Source organism: Pelophylax lessonae (genome assembly GCF_965119305.1).
Source record: "Pelophylax lessonae genome assembly, chromosome: 3".
NCBI classification, from domain to species: domain Eukaryota; kingdom Metazoa; phylum Chordata; class Amphibia; order Anura; family Ranidae; genus Pelophylax; species Pelophylax lessonae.
In genome coordinates this window covers 245640032-245667747 of record NC_138770.1, presented here as the reverse complement: position 1 = coordinate 245667747, position 27716 = coordinate 245640032, and the positions used below count along the sequence as shown (strand labels likewise).

Sequence of the window (27716 nt, the reverse complement as noted above, 5' to 3'; positions counted from 1 at the left end):
ATATTGCTGCGAACAAATAGGACACTAAATTACACTTTTTTGGGGACCAGTGACACTAATACAGTGATCAGTGCTAAAAAATATACACTGTCACTGTACTAATGACACTGGCTGGGAAGAGGTCAACATTAAAGGGTTAACTGTGTGCCTAGCCTGTACTTTCTCACTGTGGGGGAGGTGCCTTCACTAGGGGAAGGCATCGATCCATGATCCTGCTTTGCAGGAAAATAGGATCAATACCTTCCCTACTGACAGAACGGCAATCTGCCTTGTTTACATAGGCAGATCGTCGTTCAACCTGTGTACTGTACAATCAGCGGGTGCCGGTAGAAATAGAGCCTGCGTTTCCCGCCGTTCCTGACCTGGAAGTGTCAGATCATGTACTAGGTATGTCAACTGGCACAAAGCAACCACTCTGCCTCAGTACATCTGCGGCAGGTGGTCAGGAAATGCTTAAACCCTCTGTTTTATAAGCACTTTTATTAGCCAATTCAGTCATTAACTGAGTATGCAGCTTCTTCATCTTTTAATCCTTGCTTCGGTTCTAGTTTAGGCTGGTGCCCCAGCCCCAAGTGTTCTGTTTTAGGGTGGCTCCTTTCTCTTGTAGCATCCTATGGAGTCACCCTTGCATGAGACTAAAATTGATTCTTCCCACACTGTGGACATCAATAGAAACACACAGCCAATTAGCCCAGGACAGCAAGGTACTCCTCTGCTTCTTTCTCCTCTTCCCCCCTCCTTTTGTTAAGCTAACAAATTGACTGGAGACTACAGTGTTGGTTGTTGACTCTTTCTATGAATATTAGAAAATTCAGGGAAGCAGCACTGAGATAGCAGGAACCAGCAGTTTTGACAATTTTAAACTGAAAGTACCAGACTGGAAATTTTATCACATAGTTTACTGGGGAAGGTCTATTTTATTTTGATCGTGTAGTACTTTGTCCCATGTTGCTAAGTGCTTTCTAACCATAGTTATGAGATCTGACTTGACCCCCTCTCCACCTTTCGTGGTTGATCTGACAACATCTTTATAGGAGATGACCTGATTCATATCTGCACCTTGTCCCGGCTGTGAACGCTTTACACAGACAAGCAGGGGCATCAGAAAATCAGATCTAGGGGGATATGTCAAACTCTTTGAATCAGCCAACTTCTTCCTAGCTGTTGACAGATTGGCAGTGGCAAGGGGGAAAGGAGACAAGCCGAACCTCATAACTATGGTTAGAAAGCAGCATGGGACGAAGTTCTATGTGTACTTTTTGGTATAAAGGAAATAAAAAGACCGCGCTCCAATGTGAATGAAATAAATAAATGAACACTGTGCTCAAAAAGTCCCAATAATGGTATAAATAATCCAGACGAGTGCTCAAACTCCGCTACGACCACCAAATAATGTGCAACAGCAAATGTGTATCCCTTGATCCATCGACAAACACATGCACAAGCTGCTCACCAGAATTATTTAACCCCCATTACAGGTGGTCAAGGTAGTTAGTCAAGTTCAAGGCAAATTACCATGGACCTCTGGTCACATCTCGTTTTCTAATTCAGATCCTTAGGATGTATTAGGAGTAGTAGTATTAGTCCCGCCCTATGCGTTTCGTCAGCAAACGTCTGACGTCATAAGGAGTCATGACCTCCTAATACATCCTGAGGATCGGGATTAGCAAAACGGGATGTGACCAGAGGTCCATGGTACTTTGCCTTGCAGAATTTGACAACATGTCAAATGGTGGTCAAATATTTCTGGTGAGCAGCTTGTGCATATGTTTGTCGATGGATCAAGGGATACACATTCACTAGTGCACATTATTTGATGGTTGTCGGGGAGTTTGAACACACGTCTCGATTATTTATACCATTATTGGGACTTTTTTGAGCACAGTGTTCATTTATTTAATTTTATTCACATTAGAGCGTGGCCTTTTTATTTTCTTTATACCATTAAGCTTCGCTTTATGACACGCTGCTTTATTAGTCTCCTTATTTGTTTGTTTATTATATTATAATCACAATTTCTTAGGCTGCATTCACATGTCAGAGTTTGGATCGCGGGCAGAATCGCTGCGATTCCGCCCGCGATCCGGAGATTATTGCAAATCGCGGGACGCCTGTGCGTTGCCCGTTATTTGCAATAGCCCCCCAAACGCTGAGCGATGTTGCCGCGATTTCCGCCTGCCGAATAGCAGTAACATCGCGCAAAAAAAAACGCGGGACGCAATACGCTCCAAAGAAGCTCTTGTACTTTTTTGGGCGTAATGCGTCCCGCAATTTTTTTTTGCGCAATGTTACCGCGATTCGGCAGGCGGAAATCGCGGCAACATCACTCAGCGTTTGGGTGGCTATTGCAAATCACGGGCAACGCACAGGCGTCCCGCGATTTGCAATAATCTCCGGATCGCGGGCGGAATCGCGCCGCGATCCATACGCTGACATGTGAATGGAGCCTTAGTGATGTGAAAGGTTTGAACATTATTGTATATAGAGAGTGCGCAGGTGTTGACAGTTATTATTCAATATTTTGTATCTATGTGTACTTTGTCTTATAGGGGACAGAACTGAAAAAAAAAAAAAAAACAATGATAGATCTGCTAATGCTACTTTAGGTTATTTAACAGATTTCTGCAAATGTATTACAGCATTAGCGCTGGCTCACATGTGTGCAGTGCGCTATTAGCGCTTCTTGTTTTTATGCGTGTTATAAAAGCATTTCTAAGCACACTACTATTGTACCCTATTACATTGTTTTTTGATGAAAGCACACCAAAGATTCTGCATGCAGGACATTGACGCACTTTCATCAAAATGCTAATTCTAATAGAGTTCAATGGTGGCGATGTGAACTGGCCCTTACTGGTTCATGCTGCAGCCCATTCCTACATTAAGCTAATATAAAATAGATTCAGGTACATAAACCAGCTGCATTTAAATGCATGTAATGTTTGTTTTTTTGTTCCTGTGAATACATAACTGGAACAAAAGTCTGTATTCTCCCCACACTATGAGGATGATTTACTAAAGGCTTTAAGAATATTCAGACAATAAACTGTTTGAAGATTTACTGCAATTATCCAATCATGTGCAAATGACATAAGTAATGAGGAATTCACTTTTTTTCCATGATTAGATAAGTGAAGTCAGTTTTCAACAGAACAAACAAATGGCCCCTGGCCCCACCTATAACTGGCCTTCGCAGCAAGGAGCACATGGAAGGGCGATGCATGCAAGACAAAACCAAAGAAATTACCAGCTCAACTTACAGACCAACCAAATTATCCTGTCTAACAGTTTGCGTTAAAATCAGGGGTTCAGTTTGTACACATTTGCAAATACATGCCTAAGCTACAGAGCCCCGTCAAGGCACCCCAGTATCCTCTGTAGTCCTAACTAGGGATAGACCAATTATCGGCAAGGCCGATATCGGGGGCCGATATGCACTTTCCCCTATATATCGGTATCGGCCCCGAAACTGGGCGATATTGCCAATATTTTGTGACGTCATTCTGCCTTCTTAGGCCGCCTCCCTCGCCTTGGACAGCCTCGTCTTGAGTCGGGACTAGTCTCGCGGGAGTGTATCACAGCCATACACCCACCCACAGCAGCCCGGTGCCAGCCAGCGACCCACATCCACAGGCCCTGTACCAGCCAGCCAGCCACAGGCACTGTACCAGTGAGCCAGCCACCCACCCACAGGCCTTGTACCACCCAGCCACCCACAGGCCCTGTACCTGCCAGCCACAGGCACTATACGAGCCAGCCAGCCACCCACAGGCATTGTACGAGCCAGCCACCCACAGGCATTGTACGAGCCAGCCACCCACAGGCCCTGTACCAGCCAGCCACCCACCACAGGGTGCCAGACAGTCAGCCATCCACCACAGGGTGCTAGACAGCCAGCCACCCACAGACAGGGTGCCAGACAGCCACCCACAGGCCCTGTACCAGCCAGCCACAGGCACTGTACCAGCCAGCCGCTCACAGGCCCTGTAGAAGCCAGCCACCCACAGCCCCTGTGCCAGCCACCACCTACCACAGGGTGCCAGCCAACCAGCCACCCACCACAGGGTGCCAGCAAGCTAGCCATTAAGCATTTAACAAAAATTAACATGTTCAGTACCAGATTTGTGTCAAAAATTGTCTTTATTTTTCAATACTTTAAATGTACAAAAAAATCAGGCCCATATCGGCCAAATCGATACAGATACGTTGTGACCAAAATATCGGTATCGGTTTTAGTATCTGCCCTGAAAAAAACATATCAGTCTATCCCTAGTCCTAATTCTAAATTTTGAGCGCCTTCTTAGTAGAAGCACATGCAATATAATGGATAGGCAGAGGGCAGGTGAGCCTGGAAGGAGCCCACCCCTCCTTAATGGTACAGGGGCACACTGTACACCCAGCATATAGCACCATGGCAGCAAAGGTCTCCAGTGTGTCCCCTCACCAGTATTCCAACAGTACAAACAAATGACCACTGCCTTTACCTATAACTGGCCCTTGCAGCATGTGTTTGCAAATGTGTGCCAACTAAATCCCTGTTTTTTAATACAAACTGTAAGCCTAAGTTCACGCTGGCATTAAAAGCGGGAATTTGAAAGGCAGTAACAATGCCCCTCAAACGATTATGCACAATATACAATAAACAGCACACAGTGCTGTTCACACTATCACAACCTGAAGAGTTAGCGTTGCGTTGCTTCAAAATTGAAGCCTCATGTATAGTCAGGGGGTATTTGAAGCCTTTCAATGCCTCACATTCAACTCTATATTAATGCTTTGCAAATGCTCTGGCAGGCAGCTGCAGGGTGTTATGATTAGTTAATTACCTGCAATGGAATAGGCATTTGTGGAGAGTTTTTTTTGTGCTTTAACGCTCATCGAACGCTTCAAAATTGCACACAGGGCATTTGGGAAGCATTTTTAACTCGTCATTAACACTTGTAAAACCCCAGTCTAGTGCCCATATTAAAGCTCATTAACACGAGTCAACTCCGAAACTAACACTATACTATACTAACACTATAGGAGCTTTTGCGTTAGAAATGTAATCAAGTGTAAACAAGCCCTAGGACAGGATAATTGGGTTGGTTGCAGGCTGGTTGGTAAGTTGACCTGGGAATTTCTTTGGTTTTCTTTTGAAGTCAGTTTTCACACATTTTAAAACATATTAAAATTCTTTAGTAATTCAGCCACCCTATTACAACATATTCAATACTCACAAAAAAGGGCACACTGACTACTAACCTCCCCAAGTGGTAAAAAACTGTATTTAAACTTTAAAGGCAGGAAAAACATTTGAGGACAAACACTCCAATATAAGGGTACTTATCTGCCAATCCCTGCTGAGCAGGCAGATGACAGGTCCGTCTCTGCTTACTTGCTAAGATGGACCTGTAAGATCCCCGCTCTCCTCTATGGGAGATTGGATAAAAACGGACCACCTGTCCGACTTCATTCAATCCTATCCGATCCGAAAATCCAGACGGATGGAAAATAGGGTTTTCATCTGTCTGGATTTCACAGACAGGATCGGATCGGATAGCAGCGGGTGTCAATGCTGACATCCGCTGCTCCATTGAGGTGTATGGAGCATCCGATCAGGTCTGACTGAAAAACTGACAGACGGATCTGATCGGAAAGCCCGAGAGCCCGAGTCTCTGCTTACTTGCTAAGATGGACCTGTAAGATCCCCGCTCTCCTCTATGGGAGATTGGATAAAAACGGACCACCTGTCCGACTTCATTCAATCCTATCCGATCCGAAAATCCAGACGGATGGAAAATAGGGTTTTCATCTGTCTGGATTTCACAGACAGGATCGGATCGGATAGCAGCGGGTGTCAATGCTGACATCCGCTGCTCCATTGAGGTGTATGGAGCATCCGATCAGGTCTGACTGAAAAACTGACAGACGGATCTGATCGGAAAGCCCGAGTGAAAGGGGCCTTCAGCCACATAATACATAACATAAACAACATAATAGTACACTAGGGGGTTGATTTGTGCAAAATCTAGTGCAGCTTTGCATAGAGACCAATCAGCTTCCAGTTTGTTTTGTCTAAGATTAATTGTACAAGCTGAAGTTAGAAGCTAATTGGCTACCATGCACAGCTGCACCAGATTTTGAACTTTTTCTGTTTTAGTAATCAACCCCTATATGATTTTGGTGCAATCCATGTATGGTGTTAAAATTTATTGATAAAACGAAACCCTGGGAAACCAATGGTGCAACAGAAATATCTGACTGGATAAAATATTCACCCAATACCTGCAGAGCCATAAACTAGGCTGCCGGTTAGGCCAGGTTCACATCTATCCCTATCTACTTCGGTTGATTTTTCTAGTCGATTTTCATTATGCGTTGCTATGCGATGCAGTGCATTTTTGATGCCTTAATACATGTTTTCATGCGTATTTGGCCAACGATGATTGATTTCCTGCAGTGACATCATTATTGTGGACCTTGGAAGGTTCTACTTCTAGAGCAAAACTCTGCACAACTGCCATTTTGTGCCACTCCATAACAGCAAGTACTAATTTTTATTTCCTAGTAGGTGTAGTTGTTGCACATATGCTGAAAGTATGGTCAATAATTCCAATGTGCGAAGGGATCGGACTGGGTGAAACCAGAATTACTTTTATTGAAAACGTTTCTACAATGATAAGGACATGAGGTATGACTTTTTATTCTGAGGGACACAGCCACTGCTATTCTGTTTATACATACTATTACATATCTATATATATAATAATATCAACATTCTGATATACAGGAATAACGTCCTCGTAGAAAATAACCAATTAAACATGTGCTGATATGTTGTTACTCCTCCTGTATCACAGTGGTCTCATAATACAATCTAATATAGGACATAAAAACATAACACTATAATAACCACATTCCTGGTACACTGTAGTCATGTGAGGCAACAGTGTGACCCACTAACATTTGTGCAGTATGTTATTCAATCACACAGTAGTGACAGAAGCCTTTACTGATCACAGGGATGTAAATTAAATCAATTTTGCCCTGTTTATAGCCCTAAATATACTCCTTCTTACCTGCAATTACAAGGACATGAGTGAGGTATGATGACCTTTTTATTCTGAGGGACACAGCAAGTGCTATTCTGTTCCCCCAGGACCAAAAGGTCTAACTTTGAGTTCCTCCCATGCCTTGCTTGCAGTTGAGCTTTGTGCTGCCATCTACTGGTGGTTTCACAGAAATGCCATAAAACGGAAATGTGTTTTTTTTTATGGGGTACCTGACATCCCTTACATAGTCTTCCAGTGTGCATGAGGCCTTATGAGTGGCCATTACTTTTTTTATTAAAAGAAGACTTTTTGTTAAGATTTTTTACTTTATTAAAACTTTGCGTATGTCACATATGTATGAGGCAAGCAAAAAAGTACATATTTTCACTACATACAAAGTTGTGTTTATGAGAATATTTCTAGGGTGCGGGTCCATAGCTTTCATCGGATTCCTAATGGGGGCTGTGACTCAAAACGTTAGGAACCACTGTTCTAGAGGCTGGCAATGCATTAAAAAGCACTAAATGCCTGCAATAGACTATAGGCCTCAAAGCACATAAATGCACAAACAAACATGTGTTGTTTGTGCATGACATGATTTGGTAACATGTATCCCTAAGAAGTTGACTTGTGCGCTAAAATGCAGAGGTGATGATGACCTTAATGATGACCTCACCGGACATGCACTTAACTATGGGAGTCAATTCTGTAGTCATTGCTGAGAAAATATAGGGCATACAGCAACAGCTTTATTCAACCAAGGCCTAAATATAAGCTCAACGTCGACTTTATTAGGTGCACCTGTTTAATTTCTTGGTAAAACAAATTGCTAATCAGCCAATTACATGGCAGAAACTCAAGGCATATAGGCATCTAGACGTGGTGAAGATGACTTGCTGAAGTTCAAACCAAGCACCAGAATAGAAAAGAAAAAGGGTTTAAGTGACTTTGAATGTGGCATGGTTGTTGATGCCAGATGGGCTGGTCTGTGTATTTCAAAAACTGCTACTGGTCTACTGGGATTTGCACGCACAACCATCTCTAAGGTTTACAGATAATGGCCTGAGAAAGAGAAAATATCCAGTGAGGGGCAGTTGTGTGGACAAAAAAATGTCTTGCTGATGTCAGAGGTCAGAGGAGAATGGGCAGACTTGTTTGAGATGATAGAAAGGCAACAGTAACTAAAATAATCACTCATCACAACCAAGGTATGCAGAATACATCTCTGAATGCACAATACATCGAACCTTAATATGGCTACAGCAGCAGAAGACCACACCGGGTGCCACTCCTCTTAGCTAAGAACAGGAAACTGATTCGCACAAGCTCATCAAAAACGGCTGGTCTGATGAGTCTCGATTTCAGCTGCGACATTCAGATGGTAGGGTCAGAATTTGGCGTAAACAACATGAAAGCATGGATCCACCCTGCTTTGTATCCAAGGTTCAGGAAGGTGGTGGTGGTGTAATGGTGTAGTGGTTATTTTGTTGGTTATTTTGTTGGTACACTTTGGGCCCCTTAAAACCAACTGAGCATCGTTTAAACCCCACGGCCTACCTGAGTATTGTTGCTGAGCATGTCCATCCCTTTATGACTAGAGTGTACTCATCTTCTGATGGCTCCTTCCAGCAGGATAATGCACCATGTCACAAAGCTCAAATCATCTCACCGCTGGTTTCTTGAACATGACAATGACTTTACTGTACTCCAATGGCCTCCACATTTACCAGATCTCATCCAATAGAGCACCTTTAGGATGTGATGGAATTTGAGATTCGCATCATGGATGTGCAGCCAACAAGTCTGCAGCAACTGTGTGATGCTATCATGTCACTATGGACAAAAATCTCTGATGAATGCTTCCAAAACCTTGTTGAATATATGCCATGAAGAATTAAGGCAGTTCTGAAGGTTAAAGGGGGTCCAACCCGGTGCTAGCAAGGTGTACCTAATAAAGTGGCCGGTGAGTGTATATGCTCTATACACAGCGGAGATGTTTAATATTGTAATATTGGTTATTAGACGAACGTCCAATAATATTTTATGGAGCTCTTAAATAAACGTTTGCATTTATTTTAGATTTGTAGCATCTTTAAGGGTGCTATGGTTTGAAGTTTTGGCAAAAAGTAATTGTTTTGGTTATGCTTGAGATGGTAGCACTGTAGGAGTTATTTGTTTTATCAATATATCTACTTCTACAAATTGACTATATATTATTGATACAGATTAGAAAGGTTGAGTTTTTCTGCTGTCTGTGTCCCTTTTGGGAAAATTTTTAATCACTTCTTGTGTGGGTAGGGAAGGGGTAGAGTCACAGATAAAAAAAAAAAACAATATAAGATTTTCTTTATAACTCAGCAGGAAAAGTTTGGACCCTCACTAAATTGTTTGCAATATTTGTAAGTTAAAAAGAATATCCTCACTTCCTGTGTGGTTACGCAGTACAGAAATTTAGAAATAATATGTCCAAAAGGGACACCGGCAGCAATGAAAACTTGATAAAGCATGTAAACCTCACCTAACCGCTCTAAAACGAACAAAAAAAGGAAAGGTTTGGCAGGAGTTACACTTTAATCACCTTTGCACATCTCCTGTGGCCCGGACTGTCTTTTAGTTTATTCCAACAAAGGCATGAAACACCTCAAGACAGCTATCGTTTTCTGCCTTGCAGCCATCAACTATTGTTTACATGCAAGGAAGACTCCTCCGGGGATATTTCCATCTCAAATAAAGTGGAAAGCTTGAGACATACCCTGAGTGGTGTCATGCCAAGCAAAGTGTGTCACTGCCATTTCACAGAAGATATTGATGCTCTGCCAAGTCAGGCATAGCAGGCTCACTGCACAGCACTGCAGCCCTCAGCCACATAGGTGCGGAACTTTACTCACGTGAGGGAGATTTAAGCTATTGTAATCACATCTCATTCAAAAAAAAAATAAAATATGCATGAATGAAAGTATTCTGTTTATATTGCATTGTTCTTTTGCAATATTAATATTTTACAGGAAGATAAACATACTATTCCTTTGAAATAAATGCTGACTGTAGATGGGTAAGCCTTCAGATAAAACAACATTTTGAGCATGACGTATAAAAATCTGCACTTACAGAGGAAGCAAATATAAACAACCACTAAAATTCTAAAGCACATGTGTCAAACACAAGGCCCATGGCCTGAATCCGGCTATCCAGCCCATTTCATGTGGCCCTTGCACCTCTCCTGCAGCTGCTGCACCTTCCTCATCTTTGCCTTCACCTTGTCTTAGCAGATGGCAGCAGAGAGGAGGACAGAACTCCTCTGCCAGATCCTGTTCTTCTCCGTGCAGCCTCAAAGAGGCTTATCTCTAACAACCCCCACCCCCCCCCCCCCCGTCTCAGCAGTCGGCAGCAAATAGTAGGACAGAACTCCTACAGATCCTGCATCTCTCTAAGAAGCCGCAGCACCCCCTCATCTCTGCCACTGGTCTCAGCATTCTGCAGACTCCGGCAGTTGACTTCAACCCTCCCCTGGTCCACCTCCAGACCCCGCATTTTCTGCTTTCTAGCTTTACCCTCCGCTTTTTCCTGGCAGCAGCACATGGTAACGGGGGTGCACTGGGATGAAAGGAGGATGGGGGACTCCTGACTTTTGATGGTGGGAGGCTACAGAAAGAACTGGCCCTCTGAGGATGACCATAATACTGATGCGGCCCGTGATGAAATTTAGTTTTACACCCCTGTTCTATAGCATCAGTAAAAACATGAAAAGCCTTTAAAATGCTGTATATGGCAATTATCCTGGAGTCCAACTCAATGAAATGGTATGTGTAAAGGCAAGGCAATAAAAATAACCCTTTCACCATGTAAACATTTAGGCCCCTTTCACACTTTTGGACCGAACAGGTCTGCCTGTCTGTTTTTTAGGCGGACCTGATCGGCCACCCATTCTCCTCTATGGGGAGGTGGATGTCAGCAGACATATGTCCGCTGACACCCGTCTGCCATCGGATCTGACAAGATCCGCTGAAAACAGGTGGATGGCGATACATTCCATCCAGCAGGATTGGGTGGGATCGGATGAAAACAGACAGTCGTCATAGAGGAGAGTTGGACTCTGACAGGTCAGTCTTTGCACAGTGAGGTGAGACGGAGCTGTCATCCGCCTGCTCAGCGGGGATCAACAGAGCAATCCCTGCTGAACTAGCGGAGTCCGCCAAGCGGATCCACCCCATGAGAAAGGGGCCTTACAGCCAGCCCAGCAAAAATGTTCTTCGTTTCGTCTTGGATAGAGTAGGGAAGAGTTAGACTCTTGACCTGTCCCTTCTACAGAGACTTCTCATTAGTTCCTGTCCTGAAGATGAGAGGCATTAATGAAAAATCTAATGAAGCTACAGACAATAAAAATGGGGGGGGGGGGGTTTAACCCTTCCCTAATGTACTAAGAAAGTACATTCCTGTTTATGTCTCTATTAGAGCGATTACTCCTTACTTACTTAGCAAAAGAAGTCTTTGTCACCAAGACAGAAGTTCGAACCCTATCCCATACCATCTAAATCAAACAAAAAAGAAAGTTTGGAGTTTGGACTTTAACAGTAATAACAGACTTGAACAAAGTGCAAACTAAAAGAAAACCTACACAGGCCCAATACCATAGCCAGAATGCAACAGACTGTGCAGAAAAAAGAAAAAAAAAACTTACATTAAATAGCAAAAATGTAATTTCTCTTTCTCTCTCTGTGCTGTCTCTTCCCTCTGCTATCTGCATTAGTCAGTCCTAATAAGTTAGGCCTACACAACAAAATCCCCATAACAGCCCCCCCCCCCTTTCCTCTCCAGTACACAGCGGGTGATTGACAACCTCAACTATGTATGTTAATCTTTGAGATCTGTGTACACGGGGTTGTCTCCTATCCCTCCACTCAGGTTTCAGATTACACCAAGCTCTGTGCTTTAGCTGTGCAGTGTATGGCTTTAAATCCCCACCACCTGCCCTTTAAAATATTTTGACCTATGTACTTTGAACAGACATAGAGAAGATAAACAGGTACAACATGTATAGGAGGATTGGTTTCATCTCTGTGTATCACCTGAGGCCAGTCACTTCACTGAGTATATGTAAGGGTTTACAACCACTTTAAATAACATGCTTGGGGGAACCCTTTAAGCTGTGTACATTGTGTTACAGAACAGTAGGCCTTTTACAGACAAAGTCATCGTTAGCGTAGATTGACTATGGATATTTGGCTGTGGAATTATTTTTCCTTTTATAATTTGTTTACAGAAGCAGCACATCAGTTTGATTTCATTTGAAAAAAAAAGACTTCTTTTTTAGATTTGAATAACTGCTGACTTTAACTGCTCTCTATGTCCCTGTAGGGAAATTTTCTCTATCTAACTGTCCTAGTCACCAATGCCAACAGGAATGAAAGTCAGTGTAAATCCAAAATTTTGAGTTTCTACAAGAGGAGAAATCTTCCAATGAGGATACATGTTCCAACTGTCAAAGAAGGGATTTTCCTTACATTGGAAAGATATCCTTTCACTTTCTTTTGAGTCTACAGAATAAGAAACATAGAAACATAGAAACATAGAATGTGTCGGCAGATAAGAACCATTTGGCCCATCTAGTCTGCCCAATATATCTGAATCCTCTGAATAATCCCTGGCCCTATCTTATATGAAGGATAGCCTTATGCCTATCCCATGCATGCTTAAACTCCTTCACTGTATTTGCAGCTACCACTTCTGCAGGAAGGTTATTCCATGCATCCACTACTCTCTCAGTAAAGTAATACTTCCTCATATTACTTTTAAACCTTTGCCCCTCTAATTTAAAACTGTGTCCTCTTGTGGTAGTTTTTCTTCTTTTAAATATGCTCTCCTCCTTTACCGAGTTGATTCCCTTTATGTATTTAAAAGTTTCTATCATATCCCCTCTGTCTCTTCTTTCTTCCAAGCTATACATGTTAAGGTCCTTTAACCTTTCCTGGTAAGTTTTTTCCTGCAATCCATGTACTAGTTTAGTAGCTCTTCTCTGAACTCTCTCTAGAGTATCTATATCCTTCTGGAGATATGGCCTCCAGTACTGCGCACAATACTCCAAGTGAGGTCTCACCAGTGTTCTGTACAGCGGCATAAGCACTTCTCTCTTTCTACTGCTTATACCTCTCCCTATACATCCAAGCATTCTGCTGGCATTTCGTGCTGCTCTATTACATTGTCTTCCCACCTTTAAGTCTTCTGAAATAATTACTCCTAAATCCCTTTCCTCAGATACTGAGGTCAGGACTGTGTCAAATATTCTATATTCTGCCCTTGGGTTTTTACGTCCCAGGTGCATTATCTTGCACTTATCCACATTAAATTTCAGTTGCCAGAGTTCTGACCATTCTTCTAGTTTTCCTAAATCCTTTTCCATTTGGCGTTTCCCTCCAGGAACATCAACCCTGTTACATATCTTTGTGTCATCAGCAAAAAGACCAACCTTACCATCGAGGCCTTTTGCAATATCACTTATGAAGATATTAAACAAAATTGGTCCCAGTACAGATCCCTGAGGTACCCCACTGGTAACATGACCTTGTTCTGAATGTTCTCCATTGACTACAACCCTCTGTTGTCTGTCACTCAGCCACTGCCTAATCCACTCAACAATATGGGAGTCCATGCTCAATGACTGCAGTTTATTGATAAGTCTTCTATGTGGGACAGTGTCAAAAGCCTTACTAAAATCTAGATATGCAATGTCTACTGCACCTCCACCGTCTATTATTTTAGTCACCCAGTCAAAAAAATCTATAAGATTTGTTTGACATGATCTCCCTGAAGTAAACCCATGTTGTTTTTCATCTTGCAATCCATGGGATTTAAGATGTTCCACAATCCTATCCTTTAATAGGGTTTCCATTAATTTGCCTGCTATTGATGTCAGACTCACTGGTCTATAGTTGCTCGATTCCTCCCTACTACCTTTCTTGTGAATGGGCACGACATTTGCCAATTTCCAATCTTCCGGGACGACTCCTGTTACTAATGATTGGTTAAATAAATCTGTTAATGGTTTTGCCAGCTCACCACTAAGCTCTTTTAATAATTTTGGGTGTATCTCATCAGGACCCTGTGACTTATTTGTCTTCACTTTAGACAGCAATCTTTGAACGTCTTCCTCTGTAAAGACACATGCATCAAACCATTCATTAGTCATCCTTTCAAGTGGAGGTCCTTCTCCTTTTTCTTCTGTAAAAACTGAACAGAAGTATTCATTAAGGCAGTCGGCTAGCCCTTTATTCTCTTCTACATACCTTCCGTCCTTTGTTTTTAATTTAGTTATTCCTTGTTTTAATTTCCTTTTTTCATTTATATATCTGAAGAATGTCTTATCCCCCTTTTTCATAGACTGAGCTAGTTTTTCTTCTGCCTGCGCTTTAGAAGTTCTTATAACTTGCTTGGCCTCTTTCTGCCTAATCTTGTAGATTTCCTTATCTTCATTGCTCTGGGTTTTTTTATAATTACAAAATGCTAGCTTTTTATTTTTAATGATTTGGGCCACTTCTGCTGAGTACCACAGTGGTCTCTTCCTTTTTTTGCTTTTACTGACAAGTCTAATGCAATTTTCTGTTGCCTTCAATAATGCACCTTTTAAGTAGTCCCATTTCTCCTGGACTCCATGTAATCCGTACCAGTCTGATAAGGACTCATTTATGACTAATTTCATTTTTGAAAAGTCTGTTTTTCTAAAATCTAAAACTTTTGTTTTTGTGTGGTGTGACTCTTTCACAGTTCTTATATTAAACCACACTGACTGGTGATCACTGGATCCCAAGGTTTCGCCTACAATGACATCATATACCGAATCCCCATTTGTGAATACCAGATCCAAAATGGCCTCCCTCCGGGTTGGCTCCTCAACCACTTGTTGCAGAGACAACCCCAGTAGGGAATTTAGAATATCTGTACTCCTGGTAGAACTTGCTATTTTGGTTTTCCAGTTTATATCTGGAAGATTGAAATCTCCCATAATGATAACTTCTCCTTTCATTGTCATTTTAGCTATTTCTTCAAGAAGTAAATGGAAAGCTCCCTAGTTAGACACAGTTAGTAAACACCCCCTACTCTATTGAAAATAAAAAAAGGTTTTGACTTTAGATATCATTTTAAACTTCAAACTTTTATAACTTCAAGATTGGAAGCCTTGCAGCACCTGAAAGTAATCACCTCAAATCAAAGACAAAAAGCCCCCAATAATAAAAACAAAATAAAACAAAAAGCAACATATAGGTTAATTGCAAAAAGAGCTAGCAATCAGAATTAACATTCAGTTTGCTAACTGACCCTTTTCTCTCCCTATGCAGTTTGTCAGCTTTCCCTTTTATTTACAGCAGCTACCAACACTTTGGCACTATGGCTGCTTTATGTCCCACCCCCCCCCTCATTTTAAAGCAAGGGGGCCGGCTTACCTAAAATTTCATTTTTTGGTCCCTCTAAACCTGCTGGCTATAGACGAAAGGCCACACATTGTGTTAGAGTTTAAATAACTTATTGTGGATGAATCTGCACAAAAAAATTGCCAAGATGGTGAATCTAAATACTGCAGGATTTGCTACAAACCTATAGTATTATAATAGCAGTGAACCCCAACCTCCTCTCTAGTGTTCAGGAATCATGGCATTGTTTTATTATACCCTAATATGGCTCGCTGCTGTGGAAGATATCAAAAAAGTATAAACTGTTTTGAAAATGCCAAGATCATTCAGTAGATAGTGTTAGCTTATCAGCAACTGCAATAACCCCTGTAATTATTCTAACCCAACATGGCATGCACTCTCGGGCACTAATTCATATTTAATGTGTCTAATTAATTGTATTCCAACATAAAGAAGACTTTCATTATACAACTGAGCAACAGGGATGAGGGAATCTGTCTGGATTTGGTTTTCACACAGTTTTGCAAAACTTGCTCACAGTTTACAAACTTTGCAGTGGACTCCATTGAGTTCATTGGGGGGATAATCATGTTAATCAATTCTGGCCATTTGTAAAACTACTAAGCAAGCTACTGTCAAACAAAAGGCATGGACATTATCAAAGAGAAAAAAGGCACCACTCACCAACCCTCTGCATTAGTATGTAGATTAATGTGACCTAAAGCCTAGTACACACGGCCAAATGTCTGGCGATATTGGTCAGTTCAATAAAAAAAAAAAACAATTGGCCCATGTGTATAGTAGCCAGTCTTCTGCCAGCCGTGCATGATGAAAAACCAGCAGCCAAGTGGCTCCTGATCAGCACTCTCAGCCGATGGCGGAAAGCGCTGACCAGAGTGTTCTGGCGGCAGAGTTGTCCCCCTGTCAGAACACAACAGCTCAGCAGAGGAGATCGCTGTACTAACATTGGACTGTTAGTACAGCAGCTCCTACTGGAGCTGTCAGGTTTTTTTTTTCATTCAACCCCAAAAAACAACTCTTGGTGTGTACTAGGCATTAACCAGTGCCGCGCCAGCCACATCCCCCTGAGATGTTTCGGCCTGCTCACTGGGGCTTGGTCCCAGAGGCCACGTTCATCGACAAACGAATGCACTAACTTGGTGAGCGGCACCTTTTTTCTCTTTTAGAATGCTTTTACACCTCTGAATGGTGCACTGATGTCAGCTCCCTTCACTGCAACCAGCGGGGAGATCTCTGTCATAGCATAGAGTCGCACTGCAAGTTTCAAAAGGCATGGAAAACTGGCTATTGCCATGGGGAACATATACCAATGCCTAAGTAAAATTTAAACACATTAAAAAAAAAAACTGTATCTTTCCCTACACAGAATTGTCATCAATCCAAAGCATTATAGGTTGTTCTTCATTTCTGCTGGTGAACCTGCAAAGTTTTCAGCCAAAGGTTTGTGGTTCACAAACTTCACAAATCCCAGGGATTTGCTGCAAGCCTGTGATAGCCACAAATCCAAACTACCACTGAGCAATGTATAGAGGTGATCAATTTATTCTGGCAAGTATATATCATTGCCTAAGGTTTATGGATTTAACAGTAACAAAACCAAAGCATTGCAGTTTTAAAATTACAACCACGTTCATTCACAAATAGAAATATATCAGATTTGAAATTTTAGTGGATGTGTGTATAAATACTTACCAAAAGACAAGCATTTTTATTGCATTCATCTTCAGTCCAGAAAACAACTAAATCTTTTTTGCACCTCACAAAAGCAATTAGGTTCAAGCCACATAACTAAGCATATAAGTATCTCCATCCATGTGAAGGAAGTATAAGTGTACAGAAGGGACAGGTAAGAAATAATTTCCTTTAAACCCTCAGGCACTCTGACAGAGTGTCAAGGCCCGGGCTCTTCTGCATGATGAGTAGCCTATTTACAACATTATCATCCCTCAGTCTTCCCTAATGCCCCGTACACACGCATTGTTAGCTGGCCGTGAATTTTTGGCCAACGTCCGATCGGCCGATTTTCGGCTTGTTAGTATGATGCTTTCGACAACCGACTCTGACTTTTCGGCCGAAAAAAATCTGGTGTGCAGGCTATAAAATTTTTGTTGGCCATCAACAGAACGGCCGATTTTCCGTCAGTCGGTACAGATTTCGGCAGACAAAAATCTGATGAGCAAGACTGGGCATGCTCAGAGAAGAAAAAACACACGGAAAGTAAACCAGCACATGACATCACTTCTGAAGTTGGTTTTTGTTGGCCGAGAAAATTTGTGTGCAGTCTAGAACACATTTCAACCAACACAACAACACTGGACAAAAGACGGCCGATCGGTCGGCCGATAATCGTTGCGTGTGTACGAGGCATTACACATTTCCTGCTGTCCCTCAACATTATGAAATTGATTGCTTTGATATAAAACTTTTTTTGGTATTTTTATTCTCTTCATGATGTATGTGTTTGCTAGGTTTCTCTCATAGCTTGCATGGGGTTGTGGAGAGAGAATAGGAAAGGTGGAGAACACAAAGATAGGTGCATTTAATATATATCCATGCACAGGCCAGAAAACCAAGGAAGAGAAGCCGCTCATATTATGAAGAGCTAAAGAGCTGCCTAAGTAAATTGATCTTAGAATATGCTATATTAGGTAGAATAATAGTAGAATTGTTTATACACCTGCGTAGATGCACTACTCAACAGCCTTCTGCAACCCAGCAGCCTCCCAATCAAGGGCTTAAACGTCAGTGCCTCCCATCTCTTCTTTTGGCCGCATGCCAAGACATGGCATGATGGAAAATGTTGTTCCAACTGATTAGACAAATCACACAGAGGAAACACGCACCTGCGTCTATAGTGCGGATGCACATAACTGGAAGTGGCAGGATGAATATGTGTGGAGGTCAGTTTTTAGAAAAGAAATTTCGGCAAGACAAGTTAAAAAAGCAGTAATCTGTAATTTTTTATACGTTATACGTAGATTTAGTTCTACTTCAACTGACTGATGAGTAGCTACAGTACAATTACAAAGTTGTAATGTAACCAAAGGAAACTGTCTTTGCTTAAAAACAAAAAGGCACTTTTCCATAATGCTACAAATTGTCTGTTATTGAACTTCAGTGTGGTTCGGTATTAATCCTTATATTGAAAATGGTAAACATTACTAAACTGACCTTCGAATTGCAAACCAAGTAATTTCCTTCCATGGAGATGCCCAATATGCTCTGCTACAGTCTGTTCTGCATATCCATTAAAACGAATGGGCAATGAGCAGCTTAAGTGATTATTCTGGCCCTAAAGTAGCAAAAATGTGCTAGCAGCCTTACTACTTAATGGCAGCAAGGCTTGCCCCCTGTTATCGCATAATAATGTACACATAAACTCCTTACCGGAAAAGCCAATGATTCAAGCATTCTGGGTAAACTGAACGTTTGGAACTATGTGTATTCTTAGTTACAAAAATATTTGTAGTTTTTTTTGGAATCCATTGAGGGGTACAAGAATTGAGATACTGTCAAGGTATACAGTACTGCTGCCTAAAAGAAGATTGGACACTGCAGCACAAAAAGAATTGTAGGCCAGTCCCAGGACAACCCCTCCTCTAACCTTAACGCCCCAGTTTGTAGCAAGTAGTACAAACAGCATGAATAGAAACACAGAGGAGTGTGGCCTGTGTCCTTCAATGGACAACAAGAAAAAGATTGTATCTTGAATAGAAAAATAATATTTTCTTTCTTGTCAATTAAGGAACACAGAAATTAAGATAGTGTTAAGACGTCCATAAGCAATTCAGCTGAGGAATAGGTAACACAGAAACAATTGCTAACAAGCCCGAGTAGAGAACTTGGGACTGCCTTCAGCCCAGGAGCTGCCAGAAGGACTAAACCCTGAATCTAAAGCAGATTAGGCCCAGCCAATAGTGGAACCCACCAACACAACCAGAGGGAGGATATGGAGAATAAACATGCTCAAGACCTAAGAAGGGTATGACCTGATGGAATGACTCCAAGTGGAAAGGGCACTGAGCCTGAACAAATGAGAAGATACAGTAAATCAACCAAAACCCCACTAAAACAGATGAAATTCCAGCAAATGAACAGAAGACTACAACATGATGTGATCAACAGAAAAAAAGGGGAAAACCGCTATAAGAACAGATCCCAAGATAGGACCTAGAATCAGACAGTTCCAAGTGATTAAGACCAGCTGGTCTACAAGGAAGGGCCCAAGGACTTTGCCCACCTTACCCTCCAGAGTTAAAGTGTTGAGAGCTCCATAAATAATAAACAGGTTGCATGTCCTGACAACAAAGTGAGACTTACTTATGAAACCCATAATTGGCAAATTCACCACAACACAAAGAGATGTCAAGTCTCTCTAGAAACCCCTGGAGAATTCAAGTATCCAATCCCATGAAGTCAATGTCACTGAAGGGATAGAATGTATGGAAAGCACCCCTGAAAGAGCAGGCAAGGATGAAGGAGAGATCTTACCAAATCTGGAGTTAAGATAAGGATCATCCTCTCTAATACCCAAGGTGTCCGGGAATTCCACAGATAAATCCCACGTACTATTAAAGGCTTTATATGCTCCAAGGTCAGGGGATTTTTCTGGGGGAAAAAATAATAGCCAGATGTGGCACACCTGCACACACTGATGTGACACAAGGAATGGAGCAAGGGGTCCAAAGGTTGGAAGAACCTAAGGAGACAAGGGAAGATGTATTAATCTGTTCAGTACCTAATGGAGAATAAAAAGGAGTAATTGACAGGGGCGCAGAAGGCAAGAGATTATTCTGTGAGCCTAAAGGAATGCCCTCTGTATATGAATGCTAGAGAGGCAAACTAACCAAGGACTTGCCAGGGTTCAAAGCCAGCCCCCTATTTTGTAGAATAAGTAGTGCACCATCATGCAGAAGTTTTATCTTCTAAAGGCTTAGCTGCTCTCTGACATTGAGCCCTATGGGCTGTCTGAGGGTCAGGCTCTGGGAACCTGGGGGCAACTACTGCAGAAATAGATAAAAGAGAGGTTTGGGACTACCCAGACCTCCCACATTGAGGAAGGCACACTCTCTGGCCTCCCATGACATTTCTGATGGCACTGTTAGGTGCAGGACCAAAGAAACAACAACCCCCGATGACCATATGAGTCAGGACACCCATGCAGGACATAAGTTCAGATGCTTGTAACAAGTCATCCCAACTATATTATAAGGCTCCCTACCTCTGTTCCATACAATTAAAATAGGGTCTACCTGGCCAGTGGAGAGATTGAAGGGATTCAGCCCATACTGCTGCAGTTTGATAGACCAATGTTACTGCCAACGCAGGGTGGAGGACACAACCAGCCAGATCAAGCTGGAATTTAAAGAGGAATTCCAACTGCCTGTAAGTATAATCCTTAAATGTAAGCCCGCCTTCTACCTCTCTAGGAGTTTCCCCATTAATGTGGATCACTGGTAGATCCACCATGGGAATAGACCATTGTTTACCAATTTCCCCTTTCAAACAGAAACAGTTTGAACATGCTTCAAGGTGGCGCACTCACAACCATTCAAGGTGCTTCCAGTTTACACAGAGGAACACCTCAAATAGCAAGTGTAATGGTAAGGTCTTTTCAGGTATATGTGCTCTGAAGACCCAAGGCTGAAGATAGCAGACTGATCCTCCAAAAGTAGGGTAGTACATACTGTTTCAGAGATAATCACAATTCTTGCTCTGGGAAGGTCAGAGATACAGTAGGCTTGAAAGGGATTGCGCTGGAGTGTACTTAGAGCCTCTGCAGTCCGTTTCTGCAGGGAATTGTGTGAATTGAGCCACAAAGCCCTGAGTTGCTGTGGAGGCTTCTAATGACAGGAAGATGGAACATTTCCTTACAAAATAGAGCTGTGGGAGACTCTGATGATGTAGACCCTATAACTTCATAAATATACTAGTGCAGCACTACTTTCTTATCAGCAAATGATTATGGAATAAAGCTATGTATATAATAGGTACTGTAGAAATGATTGTAAAAGAGTGCATGGAGTGCAAGTGACACTCCACCAAGCAAGTGACACTCATTTCCTCAGTCTTAAGCCTATCTGTGGCGAAACCAAGGGATAGTGAGAAATTTTAAAGGGTGCCCAGAGGTGCAACAGTGATTAAGCTCCCGTATCTCAAGTATCCAGAGACAGGATCAAGTGAAGAAATGCATAGCAACTAGAAAAATCAAATCAACTGCTTCCATAAGTCAGACACTTAATGAAAACAATCCACTTTGACTGCATGTATTTGTATGAATTTTGAAATGCATCAACATGTCACTCTAAATTACTTCAAATCAATTTCCAATGAAGTATCTTTCGGAAAACAGGATTATAAATGGTGAAGTACAATTGCACATGGTGGCTGAATTCAGTATATCCATTAATACATTATTCACACAACACTAAATATTCGTCAATAAAGCAATATTGAACTAGTGTTTAATTCCCTTTGCCATGTGTTCGGCATTGTGCCATAGAAGATCCAGTGACCTTTTCTCACACAGAGAAGCACAGCACAATAGCTTTTGCTAGATTGAGACTTTGTGACTACTATATATTAGCCTGGAAGGGATGGGTGGTAAAAAGATTTAATTAACAAACTTGCATGTATTCAGCTGTAAGCTCCAATTGACAGTTTGCTCTTGGCAGGCTACGGAAATTATATTTTTCCACATTTTTGCTTTGAACTACAATAATGAGTGTGTTCAAATTAAAAAATAAAAATGAAGAGCGTGTTCTGACCTTTGGGTTTTGGACTTGCTGTCAGCCTTGCTTTGTTCATGCTCTTGGCTGAGAGAATGAAGTTCTTCTTGAAGGCGTTTCTCGCGCTCCACACTTGTCTGATAGAACTGCAGTTCTTTTTCCAAGGCCTTCACTTTGTCTTCCAAAAGCTTGAACTCATGCAGTATAAGATAACTGACACCACAGTATTTGCAGACAGTCTCATCCCGGGGCATCTGGGTGACAGAGAAAGAAATGAATAGTCAAAACACCCCAGTTGTCAGCAGGGAAAATCTGTAGAGGTAAACTGTCGAGGTAATTATATACTTTCCAGCATATTAAATAAACAATGGAAGGAATAAAGCACAAAGTGCATATTACAGTATTTGTAACCAATCAGATTTCACCATACTGAAGCCATGCTAGTATTAGTTAGATTCTAGAAAGTTGCTATGAGTACTGCATGCTCTGTCTTATTGAATATGCTTGTGTTTCATTTCACTAAACAACCATATTTTAGACTTGCTTTGCAATAGTCTAGTAGTACAAACTAATAATTTTGGGTAAGGCCAAAGAATGAAGAATGATGGTGGATGAATGAATTTTGGTTTCTTTAGAGCTGTGGGGAAGGGGAGGTGGGCAACCAAATTTATGAATCCTCCAAAGATTGAATCACTATTAGAAGAATTGTAGATAAAGTAGTGGATAAAATAACAGACGAAGATGCACGCAAGCCAACAATATTTAGTAATTACAATAAGCTAAGATCATCCATACTGAAGTAGCTCAGATGAACAAAACATCATTCAGTCAGGTTCACTGTGTATCGCGTCACTTTAGGTCTACCTTTATTTTACAACAAAACCAGAAGAGAAACTTTTCCATTAGAGAAAGTTCTGTAACATAAGAGGTTTTTTGTTGTGAAGCTGTTTGTTCCAGTCTTTGGTTATGGAGACATTATAAAATGCCTCTGGTCCCTGGGATGAACCTGCATTTACGGCCAAACTATTTTTGTTATTTACTTGCCTTTTGTTAATGGAAAATACAAAATGTACCCGGGAACGATGGATATATGATCTACTTATCCGAAAACGCAAAGATGAATGCCACGGGATTAAACATGAAAACCATTGTTGACTTTATTGAAAATAGGGGACAACATGAGCTGTTATGAGAGGTTATCATTAGAGGAACACAGTGTTCGTGCGCTGCCACTTTTTCAAATAAGTACACTTCTACTGAACTGTCCGTTCTAGAATATATAATCCAATACACTGATCCAAAAGCTAAAATTAATGTTAACACTGTGCGGTCTTTTCTTAAAAAGTTCAGCAGTTTTCTCGTTGTGTTTCTTGTTACATTTGAAGAATCAGTGACATACAGTATATATTAGGGTGTCCCATAAGTTAATTTTTACTCTCAGTTTCAGGCATGCATCCCTTTAAAATTATATGCAGTTCAACCCTAATGAACAGGTTCTACACAGTTGACTTGTTTTCTAGTTCTTTCAGGACAGCACATGAGAGAACATAGCTCCTCCTCCTCATGCAGGAAACACACCCATCTACAAAAGACTTTAAATTGGAGTGCAGATTGCTAGCTTTTTGTCTGCTCCTTGTTGAAGAATATCCAGGATTTAGGTAAATTCTTCCAAACGCCTTTAATTGGACAGGTACCAAGAGCTGTACCTTTTCCAAACTTTGCCATATATAGCCCTTGTAACCTCTTTACGGCTTGACAGAAGAGTGTCTACTAAGCGTTGGGAGAAACCTTTCTGCCTTCAGAGGCATAGACTTTCCACCTATGGATGACACAAGGGTCTTTGTAGCAGCAAGTCCTTCCTGATTCGTCCAATACGGTTTGACCTCTAACAGAGGAGAGATGAAAACCACAGCCTTTTTTGGCCAGAATGGAGCCACAAAAATGACTGCCACTAACTCTGCTTGAATCTTCCTCAGGACTTGTGGAATTGACTAAAAGGGGGGGAAATGGTAACACAGTTGGAAGTCCCATTTTTGAGCAAGACCATCCCTATTGCTCCGTCTTCTCTGTTCAGGTAAAAAAATAGCAGGTTGTGGCATACTTCTGGTTCACAAACAGATCTATTTGTGGTACACCCCAATCCTAACCTAAGTCATGAAAGACTTCTTGATTTAAGTACCATTCATCTTCTCTAACATGGTGCCTGATCAGGAAATCGACTACTAGGTTTAACAAACCCTTGAGATGGCCTGAGGACAAAGATGCCAAATTGACTTCTGCCCAACTTAAAATTTCCTCTGCCAGATTTTGAAGACTCTTGCTTCTTGTACTGCCTTGCCTGTTTATATAGGCTACAGCTGAGAGAAATCTTCTTTAAACGGAAACCATCTCTTGTGAGATCTTGATCAAGATGAGCAGTAATCCTGATGATCATTATTAGGTTACGAAACAGAGATGATCGGGGGAGAACTTGTTCTCCGCTGATCATCTCCAGACACAGAGAATCTGTCATTGACTGACACAGAAATGGCCAGTTTTTGAAGCTGCGATCTCTGCACTTCACTGGCGATCTGTGCCAGAATACACAATCCCAGATTCTGCAGCCCACAGGTGGAGAATCGGGGAGAGAAGACAGAATCCCAGGAGAACTGGGGGGGGTCGGGGGGGGGTGAAGAAAGAAGATTATGGACTTCCTTCTACCTCAATCAGACCCCCCCCCCCCCCCAAGACAGTATACATGTCCTCCTGCTATATTTATGTACAGTATCTCACAAAAGTGAGTACACCCCTCACATTTTTGTAAATATTTTATTATATCTTTTCATGTGACAACACTGAAGAAATTACACTTTGCTACAATGTAAAGTAGTGAGTGTACAGCTTGTATAACAGTGTAAATTTGCTGTCCCCTCAAAATAACTCAACACACAGCCATTAATGTCTAAACCACTGGCAACAAAAGTGAGTACACCCCTAAGTGGAAATGTCCAGACTGAGCTCAATTAGCCATTTTCCCTCCCGGTGTCATGTGATTCGTTAGTGTCACAAGGTCTCAGGTGTAAATAGTGAGCAGGTGTGTTAAATTTGGTGTTATTGCTCTCTCTCTCATACTGGTCACATACTGGTCACTGGAAGTTCAACATGGCACCTTGTAGCGGAGTAGCAGTATGATCCACGATATCTCCACTGGTAGTCAGACACAGCAAACAATAATCCTGGTAGCGTATAATATTCCAAACCCTCCAATAACCAGACGGCACATGGCTTGAAGGTCAACTAACTCTTTTATTCACAGGACTTTCATTTTAAACACGATACTTATACGGGGTCTCCACAGAGGGGCAGCAGTGGTTTCCAATACACATTCATGAGCCAGCAGCTAACAATACAAAATCCTACAGGTGCTGCACGGGTTACGTTTACACATACAATACACAGATAATACAGTTGGACAATTATTCCTGACAGAATACTCTGTAAGTGGCGATGCTTGCCACAATGCTCCCCCAGAACCAAGCCGGCATACACAGTCTGATCCCAACGGATCGGCTTGGGGATGTCCGGAGGAGCGCTCACAGATCCTTTTTCCAGTTCAGTTTGTCGCGATAACCCGTCAGCATGGCCATTCTGTTTTCCGGGGCGGTAGTGACTAGTAAAGTCATAAGGTTGTAACGCCAAACTCCAGTGCAACAACCGGGCTCAGTACTGTTCTTAATCCAAACATTGAAGCGTCTGGACCTCAGAAGGCCATTAGGTCTCCGGGATATTGGCCGGGGATCTGGACTGGCAGGATCGCTGAGGGCAACTGGCCTAGATCGTTCCCCAGTAAGATGTCGGTGGGGAGCTCCCGTATCAACCCCACATCAATCAGACTTGACCCGGCACCCCAATTCAAATGGACCCTCGCAGTGGGTAGTCGGTGTACTGCTCCCCCTGCCATCCGTACCACTGCTGAGCCTCCGGTTCGGGCAGCATCTGGAACCAGGTGTCGCTTGACCAAGGTGAGAGTGGCTCCCGTGTCTAGACCTTGAGCGGGCATTGCATTTAACTGGACCGATTGTAGATGATGCTGTTGATTCTCTGTAGCGGCTTGCACCGGGTTAGCTTCATGAAGGGTACCCCATTGCTCCTCGGTGTGTTTGAACCTGGGTACGACTGGGGAAACCTCTGTGGGATAGTAGGGGAAAGTTGTCCGTGCTGAAGGGGGTGACCCTGGTCGGATCCACGCAGCTTGGTTCCTGCTCTGGGTACAGTCTCATCGATAGTGCCCAAACTGCTTGCACCTGTGGCACTGTACCCCACTGCGTGACGAGAATCTGGGTGTCTGGTGTTTGGAGGAGTTTCGCCCCGTCTGTGGTAGCAGTGGTCCTGTGGTGCGAGCCTGCTGCTGGGTAACAACCGAATAAGCTTTGTGGATGGTAGATTGGGGAACAAAAGCTGAAGTCAGCTCCCCCAGGTCGTTGCCCAAAATAACGTCTGCGGGTAAATCCTGCATCATGCCCACCTCCACATTCCCTGACCCAGCTCCACAATTCAGGGGTACTTTCGCAGTGGGAACTTTGAAAATGGCTCCCCTAGCTACTCGCACAGCTACAGAATCCCCAGTGAGTTGTCTGGATGCAATAAGGTGATTCCGGACCAACGTGATGGTAGCCCCAGAGTCACGTAACCCTTCTAGTTGTCTCCCCTCCAGGTGAACAGCTTGTCGGTGGATTTGTCGATTGTCCGATGCCGCTTGGATGGGGTTAACCTCGTGTAGGGTGCCCAGGGGTTCCTCCATTTGGATTGCTGTGGAGGGTTGTAATGCAGGGGCTGCTTGGTAACAGTGTACCACGGCTCGAGGTGCTGGTGTGTAGCCCTGATTCGGCCAGGGCTGACGAGGCCGATTTCGGGGACAGTCTTTCTGTATGTGCCCCATTTGGTTACAGAGATGGCACCGGGTATGGGCTCGTGGTTGGTACCTGGGGTACTCACTGTTATCTCTTCCTGAACGTGGGTGTGCTGGTTCGGTGACTGCTGGTCGGTGATAGGGTTGCTGGGCAACTACCCTAGGCGGTGGTCGTTGTTCCCGTCTAGTGTCTTGGTGCTCATCTGCTAATTTGGCAGCCTCTGGAAGGGTGCAAGGTTTACGGTCCCTTCCCCAGAGCTGCATTTCTTGAGGTAGTCTCTGGAAAAACTGCTCCAACAATAATAATTGCAAGACATCCTCTCGTGAAGTGGCTTGTGCTGCATCTAACCATCCGGTGGCCGCCCTGTGCAAACGATGGGCAAACTCAGTGTGGGAATCTTGGTCCTGCTTTTTAAGATCCCGGAATTGGAGTCGGTATGCCTCGGAGGTGATGGCATACCTGGTCAAAATCGCCTGCTTAACTTTCTGGTAGTCCCGGATGTCGGCATTAGGGACTGCCCGATACGCATCGGCCGCCCAGCCAGACAATTTCCCAGGCAATATCTGTACCTGATCCTCTGGGTCAATGTTATGTAACTGGCACAGCCTCTCGAAGTCTTGCAAATACCCATCTATTTCTCCC

At 42.6% G+C, this 27716-nt stretch overlaps 1 protein-coding gene across 1 annotated transcript in view; it reads right to left on the bottom strand.

Annotated features, from left to right (window-relative positions):
- The window catches only part of LEKR1 (leucine, glutamate and lysine rich 1), a 285005-nt gene that overhangs the window by 230683 nt on the left and 26606 nt on the right, over positions 1–27716 (bottom strand). Inside the window, exon 3 of the mRNA XM_082251303.1 lies at positions 22225–22439. Within this exon, the coding sequence (XP_082107429.1) occupies positions 22225–22439 (215 nt within the window). The remainder of the gene's footprint in view (positions 1–22224; positions 22440–27716) is intronic.